The sequence below is a fragment of the Callithrix jacchus genome, chromosome 3 (assembly GCF_049354715.1).
Source record: "Callithrix jacchus isolate 240 chromosome 3, calJac240_pri, whole genome shotgun sequence".
NCBI lineage: Eukaryota > Metazoa > Chordata > Mammalia > Primates > Cebidae > Callithrix > Callithrix jacchus.
In genome coordinates this window covers 44,289,593-44,303,681 of record NC_133504.1, presented here as the reverse complement: position 1 = coordinate 44,303,681, position 14,089 = coordinate 44,289,593, and the positions used below count along the sequence as shown (strand labels likewise).

The following is a 14,089-nucleotide window of genomic DNA, read 5'->3' as shown; positions in this document are numbered from 1 at the left end:
TACACATGTATATTGCACATGTATATATAAATGCATACACACATCTATCCCTCCTATGGTTACAGCCCAGTCCATTCTTATTATCTTGCATGTACAGAACAATAATTGTTATTCATGATTCAGAATCACTAGAAAGAAACTAACAAATTCAGTATACTTCATTTTTAAAGAGGTAATCATAATACACCTAAAATTTCTGTTAATGATTTTATCTTGAAGGTAAAGAAAAGATAAAACACCTGTAAAATGTGTGAACTGGAAGATTTCCTACAGAATATGAGGATGACTTTTCCTTTTGGAAAAAGATAATGTTTTCTCTAACTAGCTTTTTGTTTTTGTTTTTGATTTAGAGTGTAGCAGAAATCAGCAATAGCTCTGCATTGTTCAGCAAGGCTTAGTTTTGATTGAACCGCTTTCTGAAATAAGGTAATACAATTGGATCTTAAGTATTAAACCCTCTATTCCTCTAACTAAACCCTCAAGGGAAAAAAAGAGACATATAACTCCCACTTTTGATGTAGTAACCTTGAGGAAGGGGATCAAGACAGGGAGGACAGAAGCTAGAGGAATGACACTATAAAAGGTCTGAGCCTTAACAAAGCAGTGCTATAGTTGTTAGCAGTAGAGCCATCTGGCTGAGATCCAATGCTACTGTGTCAACATCTTGAGACAGGGATGGTACAATGGATCAAAAATCACTACTTGATGTCACTTCCTTCTTAGATCATGCCAGCTAAATAAAATCTGACTAGCAGATAGGCGAAGTAAATAGGGAAAAACACATTTTAGGTAGTTAAGGTTTCACAAGCAAATGTAAAACATGATTTAGCAATTCACTATTAATCTAAATGCTTAAGATATTTCATTCCAAGTTAAATTAGGTTAAAGGATATGACGTTAAATCTATTTGTATATTGTTTATGGTCTAAAATCACTATAAAATATAAGAAATAAGGCGAGTAGGAATAAGAGGATGAACTACTACAGACATTATTTTATTGTCTGTAAAACAAGTAAGCTATTATTCAAGTTAAAATGTTCCTTTCCAAAGCACAGTTTAACTTGTAAGTCTACTTTACATAAATATTCATTATTTCTAATTCTCAAATGATAAATAAAGAACCAGAACTGATTTGAGGCAACTTTGAGTAATTTATGCCTCAGAGTGACACTTGTAAATAGACAGCCCACTCTAGCAGCTGCATTTTGTAAATAAAAAGTTTCTTCATTACTTTATTCATACAAATCATGTTTCACTCAAAACCCCTACATGCCACAGAAGCTACTGATCCCTGTCCTGGATGCAAGATTTAGACAAAAATTTAATGTTAGTAATTTTTCATAGTAATAGGCTCAATTACTTTCCCTCTATTTGGACTCAGATTGTCCCATTAACAGTATTTCTACTTGTAATACTAATACCTTCTGTAAAACACAAAACTAGTTCATTTTATTATTACATATCTTAAGATTAATTTTTAGTAATACAAAGACTGTGAGGAAAGTTTCATTACAATTAAAATAGATATGTAAAGTTTCTCAGGTTAACAATATATTGAATATACTCACTTTTGTTGTTTTTGTATAGAATGGGGAGGAAAGTTGGTGAATGGGCAGGTCCACAACACTACTGGAGTTTGTGACACTGTTACTATGTGTATGTTCATCTTCTCTGCTACTATCATCAGACTGATCAAAATCATCACTCTCCTGGTCCATCTCTTCCTCCTCCTCATCCTCCTCATCTTGTTCACCAGCATGTTCCTCATCTTCCTCTTGTTCTTCTTGATTTCCCGAGGAGTCCTCATCTACAGAAATAAATCTATTATTGTTTTCTTCCAATTGTCCTTGCTGGGAATCATTTTGGTCTCCAGGTCTAGGTTCTACTCCAACAACTTCACCATTCCTTGCGGTGTGCTCCTCCTCTTGTTGTCTGAGTTGCTGCTGCTGTTCCTCCTCTACCACACGATTCATCTGTTCTTCATCTAACTGGCTTGAGGAAGAGTTACCTCTCAGAGAGCCTCCAGTTCGTCGTCTTTTGCTGCCCACAGAGAGCAGTTCCTGATTCATTTCCAAAAGCCAGCTTGCTACTTCTTGGACCTTGGCTAGACTATCAGAAGATGCAAAGGTTTTCACATTCTGCAAGGGAAAACAGTGGGGAAAAAAAAAGATTTGTACAATCTATATAACCTTCTACTTTCATGTTATATGTCTACATTCTAAATATCATTAAAGATTGCAAAAAAGTATTAAGGCATTAAGATGTTCTTTAATGATCAATATAGGACATTTTAATTTTAAAAGTTGTAAGACTTTATAAAGACATGCACAAAAATCACAGTAAACAACCTTAATTTCTTTTAATAAATTTTAGCATGAAGATTTATAATTACTTTGACCAATAAAACATAATTTAACCAATAAAGCAATTTTAATTTTACATCAGTAGTTCATAGACTATATCCTATATAGAACCTCCACAAAATTTTAAGAAATGTATCAAAAAAAAAAAAAAAACTACTGAGTGTTCAGTTAAATTTGGGAAATGCTGAGGTAAGTCAAATTAAAAGGCTTTTTGCCCTGGAAATTTCCCAAGCTTCTCTGATCACAGAATCTTGACTTCAGACACAGTTTTCTAGCAGGTAACAAATATAATCATTATGATTTTAATTTTTTACAATGAATATAAATTGACTGGAGAGCAAATAACCAAAAAAATCTATTCAAAAAAAAGACAAAAGTTCATAAGATCATACCCTCTGACTCAGTAACTCCACTTCTGGCAATCTATCCTAAGGAGTAATCCTAAAACATAAAAAAAAAAAAAAAAATTATACAGAGGATGCTCACTCCAGTTTATCCACAAAAGCAAAAAACAGATACAAAAATAAATGTAAGTAAAAATAAAAATTCAAATGTTCAATATAAAGGAATCTATGAGATGGGATATATATGGTATAATTCCTAAACATAATATTCATAAAATATTTGAAAAAACGTGGAGCTAAGGGAAATGCTGGAAATTATGATTACAGTATGATTCTTAAACTGCATGAAGACTAGAAGACAACATTTCAACTGCATCTGAGGCAGTGGCGTTACAGGTGCTTTAAACTTACTTCTTTTTATCATCTTTCTCAATTTTTGTATATCCAGCATGTTTGTTTTTTAACCTAGGCTCTGGAATTTTACCCGATACAGCATCTTTTCATGATATTCATTCTTACATTTTATCCTTTGCTGGTATCTATATGGATATCTTTGAAGTTATATAAAATAATGCCAACATACTATGCACACACAATTAAGCACCTGTGATCTAAAATTTGAAACTGCTAACAAATGAAGTATTGTCAATTCTAGTCTTTTTCAGAGAAAACTTTTAGTATGATTTACAACAGTGTATCATAAAACACAAACATCAACAAACAGAATCTATATCCTAAAATTTGAGAAAGACCTTTTATTTCTTCTTACCAGAAATATAAAATGTCAAGATGCATCAAATATTAATACATAACTTATGATTTGATCAGCAACTAATGAGACTGAACTTGAGTACAGTAAATAAAATCTCATGGCTAATAAATGACATTAAGTTGCATGGTTTTCTTGGCAATTACAAATGATAGGACTAGAAATGATCCAAGGTCAGGAATAACACTAATAAAAAAATCCGTTGAATTCTTAAATTGAAAATGTTCCTCATATTGCAGGCAAGGTAATCAAAGCTCAAAATGATTTGGTAAATTTCTCAAGATTACTACCTTCAAGTAAAGCAGGGACAAGAATTTAACATCCAACTGAGTCTTCTTTCATGAACCTTAAAGTAGCTATACAATGTCCTGAAATACTATTATTCTCTAACACTGAAACCGCCGTCTTTTCCAAAACTAAAATCACTACAATACTCAAAGATTATTAATTTAAAACAAATATTTACTGTACATTCAACATGCTTCCTGTACATGTTAATTTTCTGGAGGATAATGTTTAGATAAATGTCTCTTTCAAATTAACCAATGACAATTCATCTTTTTTGACCAGAATCTACAGTAAAATTATATTTAACATCACAACTCTGCATGCATGTACTTAAATATCAAAACAATGGTTTCAGAGAAAGGGAATTATGAAACATTTCTGGTATCTAAAGTCCCTATAAATCATCACCATTAATCAAATACAGTTGATTTGTATTCACAGTAATTGTGTTCTATAAAATCCCTGCAACCACTGAATTTACAAATACTGAGCCATTGCTCCTAGGGGAAATAAAGTTCTCACAAGCCTCTGGTCACAACATTTGTGCCAACTGATCAATGCATAATCTTTTTTATGCGTGTTTCTGTCTAAATACATTGCTAATATAGATTGATTCATTAACATTGAACTCATGGTCAACAGTATTATAATGCCTGAATTAAGTTTATTTAATACACATTCGTTTGTCTTTAAGGCAAATTACATACAGCCTTCCTGCACTTAAGAACATTAGACAGAACTTGAGGATTATGCTTGGGGGGCCATTCTAAACTGCACAGTTCACTAACAAAAAGCACCAAAATGAGAAAAATGCTGCACTTTTCCTCATGGACCATAAAAATGACACTTGTTTACGGTATGAGAGCTGAAACAGGAAGGCAGAGCATCTGGAAATAGGTTTGTCAGGTGGCTGAAACTTTGTGCCATTCTGCACACCACATGTCCACAAATGACTATGAAAGTATCTTTCGTGGCTGTGAAAGTGACTGTGTTGTTAAGAGTTCTGCTAATCTAACACAGGATAAATGATCAGAAAAGTTAAAAGCTCCATTATAGATATTCATCAATAAATGTTTCAAATATATCAAAAGTTCAGATAACCCAGATAAAATAAAGTTGGACTTTGCATAAAATTATGGCTGGTGAAAAGAACATTACTTTTCCTTTTGTAAGTACAGGGAACAACATTCTTCTGGCAGTGTCTTTCAAGGTAGTGTAAAGTCCACAGAGGTCCTATCTATGAGTACTTTAAAAAGATGCCTACAGTCAGCTTTATCCTGGGACAGAAAAGAAGTATTATAATTATTGCGCTCTTCAAAATAATTCAAAATAGGTTATTTAGAGAGAGCAGAGCAACTCCATGACTTTTCCCACGTCCTAGAAAATACAGGGTAAATTTAAGCTACTATCCTTTGCTGATTTAGCGGCATTTCAGGCCTACCTTGGGGGAGGGGAGTGTGTTTTAAACTAGTTTCTCAATAACTTTGTTTTTCAGAAAGACCTTTCATAATTCAAAATAATTTGAAATGCTTATTCTAGGATGCTTAAAGGAATAAAAGTGGACATAGAAACAGTTGCTAAATAAGAGGAGCTCTGAGAGCCTGTCTTATATTGACCTAGAGTTGCAAGCTCCAAAGGAAAATTCCAAGGCAAATACTAACTTTGAAATCATAGTAGACACTGAGGAATACAGTTTATAACAACAAAACAAGAAGTAGTTTAAGCAAATTACCAAAGCCTCCTCTGAATCACTAGGCAACATTAACATTTTCAGAATTTACATGGGCAGGTATAATCCATTAAGCCTGAGCTACAAAGTCATTTAAGAAGCTTAAGGACAAAGATAACAAGAAAGTAAACCAACTATACTGATCATCAGGAAGAATAACTCAAAGCTTGGAATCAGTTTCTGCAAGAAGTTTAGGATTTTCACTGAATTCTAAGAGCCAACACCCTCCACTTCATATATGAACTTTCAATACCCCAAATTAATAATTTATTAATTACCATGATTAAGAGTAAGTACCTGAAATGCTTGATGAAATAAGTTTTATCTTGTTACTCCACTGCTCAAAACCCACTAGGAGCTTCCCATTTCACTCAGAGTAAAAGCTAGTGTCTTTTATGGTTGCCTGTTGGGTCCTTCTATCTACACATACCCCGACCACTCTGAACTGATATTTTACTACTCTCTTTCTCACTTTGTTCCACCCTTTCTGTCACCGTTCTTTCTCGAAGAGTAAAGTGTGCTGTAACCTCAGAGCCTTTGTGCTGGCTATTCCTCTTACTTATTTTACTTCTTTCAGGACTCTGTTCAAATGTCCCCTATTCAATGATACTTTCTCTAACCAGCCAATTTAATGATACCCCCCAGCATCACCTTTTCTTTTTCCTTTGTCCTGGCTTTACTCATCTCCACAGCACTATATCAAAGCAAAAACAGTAACTGCTGCATAGTAAATATCTACCTATCTAGCCAGCCAGCCAGCCATTTATTTCTGTACTATCTCCCTTCCCCCACTAGAATTAAGTTCTATAAGGAAAAGGGACTTTATTTCTCATTGCTGTTATCTCCACACCCACAAAAATACCTGACTCATAAGTCACTCAAAACATTTGTTTACTGAGTAAATAATTACCAAATCTTTTTAAAGGCAGTCATGTACTAAGCATGCTCTTCACTGAAAAAGAACTTCAAACCAGGTCACAAACACAATGTCAATTACTTTAAATACATTTTTAAAAGCTGTACTCCATACGGAACAAGTCACTTATAGTACTTTTGAAACTTGTAAGGCATAAACCCTACTATCTTAACACATATTTGTAAATTATCTACTAAGTCATAAAAGACAGTTTTTCCTTCCATATCAAATTTCTTGTTTTCTCCCACACAGGCTTTAAAAAAAATTGTGTGACTAAAAAGATTAATACTTCAAAAACAATGATCATTTTTTAGTATTTCTGGTTCCATATCTTCTATACTGTAGCTGAGAAATCACATCTGTAACTTTAAAGGTGAAAATCTTTCAGGGACAGCAAAATTTGATGAAAACCTCCTTGGTAATGTACCTTAACAAAATCAACATAAAATGGGCAATACTGGAGAATGTTATCATATACACAAGTAATTCATGAGGTTTTATGGATGTGGACTGCATAATTTAAATCAGCATGGCTAGTCAATCATATATATCTTTACTGGAAAGGTTGCAAAAGACTATTCCTCAGTCCACATGACAATATCTACTTTTTGTTATTTGAATTATAATATAAATTCTGTTTTGGCCAAATTTAATCCCTCATTCCCGTTCACACCACCACCTTTGTGGGCTTACTCTATAATAACTAAATTTTAAACCGGCTGTTAAATCTTAATGACTCTTTTGCTATTTTTGTGGCTTTATACTCTGTTGGTCACTCACTATCCTTTCTTTACAACTATCTTCTGTCCCTTAATTTCCCTTGGTACATTCCTCAGTGCATCCCTCAGGCAGCATTTTACTGTGCCCCATCCTAGCTCCTCCCTTCTTTGTTGTTTCTTTAAAGTCAGGGTTTCAACTATCACATAGAAGCTAATGACTACTCCCCATTCTATTATCTCCAGTCAGACTTCTCTACTCAGCCTATTAATTTCAAGAAGGTGTGGCAAAGTCACACCAAGTTCATTATTTTAACACCCAAACTTCTATTTTCCCCAAAATTTGTGCTTAGATCCTCATATTATTTTCTCTATTTCAGTGAATGGAACCATATTCTAGCCAGTTGCAGGTGTAAGAAACCCAGATGGCTTTTCTTCCTTCTTTTCCTCGACTATTTAGTCAAAAACCCATTAGATGGAGCCAAGCAAGTTAGGTGTATATGTGGGAGGCAGATAATCCAAAATTTGGGAGTCAGTCCAAACAGAATGAAAAGAACCTTTCTATAGTGAGGGATGGTGGCAGGGAGGAATAGAGGGAGACCAACAGGGGGCAAAGGGTGGCAAAGCTTGACTCTAAGAAACATGAGGAATAATTCATATAGTAAAGAAGCCCCCGTAGGTCAAAGGCAGAACAAAGTGACAACATCCCTATGGGTGGGTAACAGAGTAAAAAGAGTATCCACTTAAGAGAAGAATGTCAAAGCCCGAATGAAACCAGGAGGGTGTAGTGGTCACAGTGGTACCCTATTCGGATATCCCTTCAACCTAACCTGCTATGAGGAGCAGAGCTGCTTGACAGCCTCCAGCTATCTCACTTAGAATCCATGGTAACCACCCCCGGCCTTGCTGCCTCTGGGCTTCTCCCAGCAAGCTACTGAGCAAGGTAGAAGTACTAGAACGGGGATTGCTCTAAAAGATAATGTGGGAGAGGATTAGAGTATGGTGGGGGATTCCTTGCACATCAAATCTTGTCTTGACATCTGTGACTCAGAGGACCCAAACCAACACAAAAAACATCTGTATAAAAGTACTAATATCAAAAGCTCTTGGGGCAAAATGTTTAACCTCTGAAAAATGTTATAAAATGGTTAACTTCATTAAACAAAGGTCATTTCACTCATTTACAGAACAACTCTTATCACAAAAAAAAAAATCTACTTTGCAGTGGAAAAGTTCTCAATAGGGTATTTGATCTGAAATGGGTCCTTTAAAGAAAAGTAGGCTAGATTCTGTTGAATACTTTAAAGATTAATGGCTGCAGAAACTAGCCTACACAGTACTTATTTTTCAGTCCCTGTAAGATGTGAAGAAAATGGTTGGGTTTTCTTTATTTCAAAGGACAAGATTCTTGGATTTAAAAGGAAAATGAGCTTCTGGAAAACATGCTACAAAAGAAAATTTTGCAATCTTTCTACTGCTCTTTGGGCTTGAGAGTGAAGAAGGATATCAGCAAGTCTCAAATCTTACTGGAAACCACCTGGAGGAGCTACATAACAAAACTGAATGGATTTTCCTTCACTTGAACACAAGTGTAGAACTGGAAAGGATCCTGTTTCTGAATGTTCTGACTGTGAAAATTTGCCTTGAGGGAAAAAGGAAAAAGATCTGCAGTTTTACCGTACATTAAAGATGAGTTTTACTAATCTCTCCCAGATAAGATCTGAATTTCTATGAAGAAAAGATTATCCTGCTACTCAGAGAAAAACAGTGAATATTACGTTGCAGTTTTCCAACTTCTAGCACAATGAACAATCTTTTTCTTACTCAACAAACAAGAATAAGCTCAGAAATAGTCTTATTTCAGTTGGAAATGAAATTAACATGATTTGCTTATCTCAGGCTTGACCTGAAATTGATATTTGCAGCAAGAAACAAGGACAAAAGATAAATATAATTTTTATACTAAAGAGTGAATTCAAAAATGTAATTTTATTTAAAATTTAAAAATAATACTTTTATGCATATATGAGCCTATATAAGAAGTAATCTAACTAGCAGGCATACAATTGAGCCTGATCATATCACTGAGTACAGAAAAGTTTTTCAAAGTCTGGTATAAAACTGTGTCTGAATTATACTTTCATTCATACTGCTTTGACTTATGGTTTTAGTAGCACTACTATTAAACACTGTCAATTTGCATTTTGTAAACATCATTAATTAAAATAAATTTATAATATTTATTAAATTAAATCTACTGAGCCTAAGAAAAATTAAGTACCATTTTCACTTATGCTAGTTACTTAAGCAATATGTATTACATTTCTTATGAGTGTGTAACATTTATAAAAAGAGATTAATTTCAAGAAAAGCTAAACTTAATTACCACAGGGTTCAATTTTCCCCCAAGAAAAAGTAATTTAAATATCATTTTTAGTTTTAAGAATGGAGTGAAAATTACTCTTATGTATACCATATCACATTTGGATCTCACATAACAGAAATGTGTGATAAGGCCCACTAGGATAAGGTAAATGTGTGTGTGTGTGTGTGTGTGTGTGTGTGCGCGCGCGCACACATGCGCACGCACACACACACACACACACACACAGAGCGGCAAAGTTTATAAAAAAATAAAAAAAAATGGAGTTCCCTCTGCCTTCTGCAATGACTTTCACTGGGGGTGCTGTCCTTTGTGAGTTGCAGAAACCACACAAAAAGAGGAAGAAGTTAATGATTTCACCAATATTTATACCTCAGAAATGCTGCAAGTTCGATTCCAGACCACTGCAATAAAAAGTTAATATTGCAATAAAGCGGGTCACAGAAAGTTTTTGGTTTCCCAGTGCATATAAAAGTTATATTTACATTACAGTATTAAGTATGTAATAACATTATGTCTAAGAAAATGTACATGCCTTAATTTAAAAAGATTATATTGCTAAAAAAAAAAGTGCTAATGATCAACCGAGACTTCAGTGATTCCGATTTTTTTTGTTGTTGGGGGGTCCCGCCTTGATGTTGATGGTTGCTGACTAATCAGTATGGCTGTGGCAAGTTCTTAAAATATGACGACAATAAAGTTAGTCCCATCAATTGATTCTTCCTTTCATGAGCCACTATGCTATTTGACAGCATTTTACCTAACTGTAGAACTTCTTTCAAGATTGGAGGCAATCCTCTCAAACCACCACTGCTTTATCCATATATCAACTAAGTTTATGACATATTTTAAGCCTTTTGTTGACATTTCAACAATTTTCAAAGCATCTTCACTAGGAGTAGGTTCCATCTCAAGAAACAGCTTTTTTTGCTCATCAATAAAAAGCAATGCCTCAACCATCCAAATTTTATCTTGAGATTTCAGCAATTCAGTCATGCTATGTTAGGCTATATTTCTAGTTCTCTTGCTATTTCTACCACATCTGCAGTGACGTCCTCCACTTTGGTCATAAGCCCTTCAAAGTCTTCCATGAAGTTAGAATCAACTACTTCCAAACTCCTGTTAATGTTGATGTTTTGACCCCCTCCCATAAATCACTAATGTTCTTAATGGCATTTAGAATGGTGAATCCTTCCCAGCAGATTTTTTATTTACTTTGCCCAGATTCATCACAGGAATCACTGTGGCAGCTATAGCCGTAAGAAATTTATTTTCTTTGGGAGGCCGAGGCGGGTGGATCACAAGGTCAAGAGATCAAGACCATCCTGGTCAACATGATGAAACCCTGTCTCTACTAAAAATACAAAAAACTAGCTGGGCATGGTGGCGCGTGCCTGTAATCCCAGCTACTCAGGAGGCTGAGGCAGGAAAATTGCCTGAACCCAGGAGGCGGAGGTTGCGGTGAGCCGAGATCACGCCATAGCACTCCAGCCTGGGTAACAAGGGTGAAACTCTGTCTCAATAAAAAAAAATAAAAATAAAAGAAATCTATTTTTTGAGCCGGGCATGGTGGCTTATCCCTGTAATCCCAGCACTTTGGGAGGCTGAGGCAGGTGGATCACCGGAGGTCAGGAGTTCAAGACCAGCCTAGCCAACATGGTGAAACCCCATTTCTATTTTAAATACAAAAATTAGCCGGGCATGGTGGCGCATGCCTGTAATCCCAGCTACTCAAGAGGCTGAGCAGGAGAATTGTCTGAACCTGGGAGGCTGAGGCTGTGGTGAGCCGACATCGCACCACTGTACCCCAGCTTGGGCAATGGGGGAAAAAGTCCATCTCAAAAAAAAAAACAAAAAAAAAGGAAAGGAAGAAATCTATTTTTTTAGCCAGGCAAGGTGGCTCATGCCTGTAATCCCAGCCCTCTGGGAAGACGAGGTGGGCAGATGACAAGGTCAGGGGATTGAAATCATCCTGGTCAACATAGTGAAACCCCATTTCTAGTAAAAATACAAAAATGAGCTGGGTGTGGTGGCAAGTGCCTATAATTCCACCTACTTGGGAGGCTGAGGCAGGAGAATCACTTGAACTAGGGAGTCGGAGGTTGCAGTGAGCCGAGATCATGCAACTCCACCTTGGCAACAGAGCAAGACCCTGTCTCCATTTAAAAAAAAAAAAGGAAATCTATTTTTTTAATAATAAAACTGAAAAGTAGAAATGACTCCTTGATCCATGGGCTAGATAACAGATGTTATTATGTTTATCAAGCGTGAAAAAAAAAATAGGAATCTCCTTGTACATCTCCATCAGAGCTCTTGGATGACCAGGTGCATTGTCAATGAGCAGTAATATTTTGAAAGGAGTCTTTCACTGAGAGCAGTAGGTCTCAGGGTGGGCTTAACACATCTAGCAAACCTTGCTGCAAACAGATGTGCTGTCATCCAGGTTCTGTTCTTCCATTTACAGAGCATGGGCAGAGTAGATTTAGCATAATTCTTAAGGACCCTATGATTTTCAGAATGACCAATGAGTACTGGCTTCCACTTGAGGTCACCAGCAGCAGCATTAGCCCCTAACAAGAGGTTCAGCCTGTCCTTTGATGTTTTGATGCCAGGTATTGATTTCCCCTGGCCAGCTAGAAAAGTCTTAGATGGCATCTTCTAATAGACAGCTGTTTCATCTCCATTGAAAATCTGTTATTTAGGGTAGCCAACTTTATCAGTGATGTTAGCTAGATCTTCCAGATAACTTGCTACAGCAGCTTCTCCATCAGCACTTGCTGCTTTACCTTGTACTTATATGTTATCAAGACAGCTTCCTTCTTTAAACCTCAGGAACCAAACTCTGCTAGCTTCCAACTTTTCTTTTGAAGCTTCCTCACCTCTCTCAGCCTTCATAGAATTGAAGTAAGTTAGGGCCTTGCTCTGAACTAGACTTTTAAGGAAATGTTATGAATGATTTGCTCTTCTACCCAGACACTAAAATTTTCTCCATATCAGTAATAAGGCTATTTCACTTATAATTCATGTGTTCACCAGAGTAGCATTTTTAATTTCCTTCAAGAACTTTTCAGCTGGGTGTAGTGGCTCATGCTTGCAATCCAAGCACTTGAGGAAGCCAAAGTGGGAGGATCACTTGAGGCCAAGAGTTCAAGACCAGCCTGATCAACACAGCGAGACACTGTCTCTACTTTTTAAACATACAAACAAGTGGGGGTGGGGAGGAAAGAGAAGAACATTTCCTCTGTACTCACAACTTTGATGTTTGGCACAAAAGGTCTAGCTTTTTCCCTGTCTCTGCCTTCTTCACTAATCATTTATAACTTTTGATTTAAAATGAGAGTCACGCAACTCTTCTTTTCACTTGAACACTTAGAAGCCATTGTAGGGTTATCAACTGGCCTAACTTCAATGTTGTGTCTCAGGGAATAGAGGGGCCTAAGGAAAGAGAGATGGGAACAGCTGGTTGGTGGAATGGTCAGGATACATACAACATTTATTAAGTTTGCCATCTTTTATTCTTCTATGGGTTCATGGTACCCCCAAACAATTATGATAGTAACATCAAAGAGATTGCTGGTCACAGATAACCCTAACAGGTATAATAACAATGAAAAAGACTGAAATACTGCCAGAATTACCAAAATGTGACACAGACACACAGTGAGCTACTGGAAAATGGCACCAAGAGACTTGCTCAACACAGGACTGTTCCAACTCTTCAATTTGTTAAACACACACACACACACACACACACACACACACCATAAGCAAATTGCAATGAACCACAGTACGTCTATACAGTAAAAGTGATAACCTGATGCTTTATAATCTGAATTCTTCTAGCCTCTTGATATAAGAAGAAATTCAGAAAAGATCAGTGGTCTGGCAGCTGTGGCTTGTTGCCTAACTACGCAACTGAATTACTGTGTTGAACACTGGCAGTAGAATAGTGGAGTAAAGAGGTGTGTAAAAAGCAAATTAACTAACTTCAAGATATGTTTTGTATTCTCAAATCTGTTGAGTTTCCCAAATTTAGAAGCCATTATATAGTTGTAACAGCACTAAGTGTGAGTACTGGACTGAAGTTTCTATTAGAATCATTAAGACACTTTGTCAAATTCTTTCTTTTTGCTATCAGATGACACTATGACAATAGAGAATCAAAATGATTGCTGAAGATAATCTAGATGACACTGGACTATTACTGATGAAGCTCTAGGAGAATTTGTATTAGATTAGTAGATCTATCATCTTTTTTAAAAAACTACTTCCATTTTTAGAGTAAAATAAAAACAGATACAGAAAATTATACAAAAACTTTATACCTTAGTATATTAAGATAATACATTCTTGTGACCACCAGACAGCTCAACACAGAGAAATTTGCCAGCCTGCCCAGAAGCTCCTCCAAGTGCTCTGATTCAGTCATAGCCCCTTCCCTTCCTCTAAGTAACTTACTTCTTTTAAATTATTCTTAATTACATCCTGTATTTACCACTTTATCAGCTAAGTAAGCCTCCCTAGGTATTATTTAATCTTGACCATTTTAGAGAAGAGTTGCTACTTCTTTTCCATCTCTT

General features: G+C 35.9%; 1 protein-coding gene across 6 annotated transcripts in view; it reads right to left on the bottom strand.

The window, feature by feature from the left end:
* FBXW7 (F-box and WD repeat domain containing 7) overlaps nucleotides 1–14,089 on the bottom strand; it is a 231,921-nt gene that overhangs the window by 91,521 nt on the left and 126,311 nt on the right. For 5 of the 6 annotated variants that reach the window (XM_078366388.1, XM_054252870.2, XM_078366391.1 and 2 more), the window contains 2 exons: nucleotides 2,757–2,805; nucleotides 1,570–2,139 (listed from right to left, as the gene is read on the bottom strand). In XM_078366388.1, coding sequence (XP_078222514.1) covers nucleotides 1,570–2,070 — 501 coding nt within the window. In that variant the 5' untranslated portion in view covers nucleotides 2,071–2,139; nucleotides 2,757–2,805. The remainder of the gene's footprint in view (nucleotides 1–1,569; nucleotides 2,140–2,756; nucleotides 2,806–14,089) is intronic. The other variant, XM_035292856.3, reaches the window with a different exon arrangement.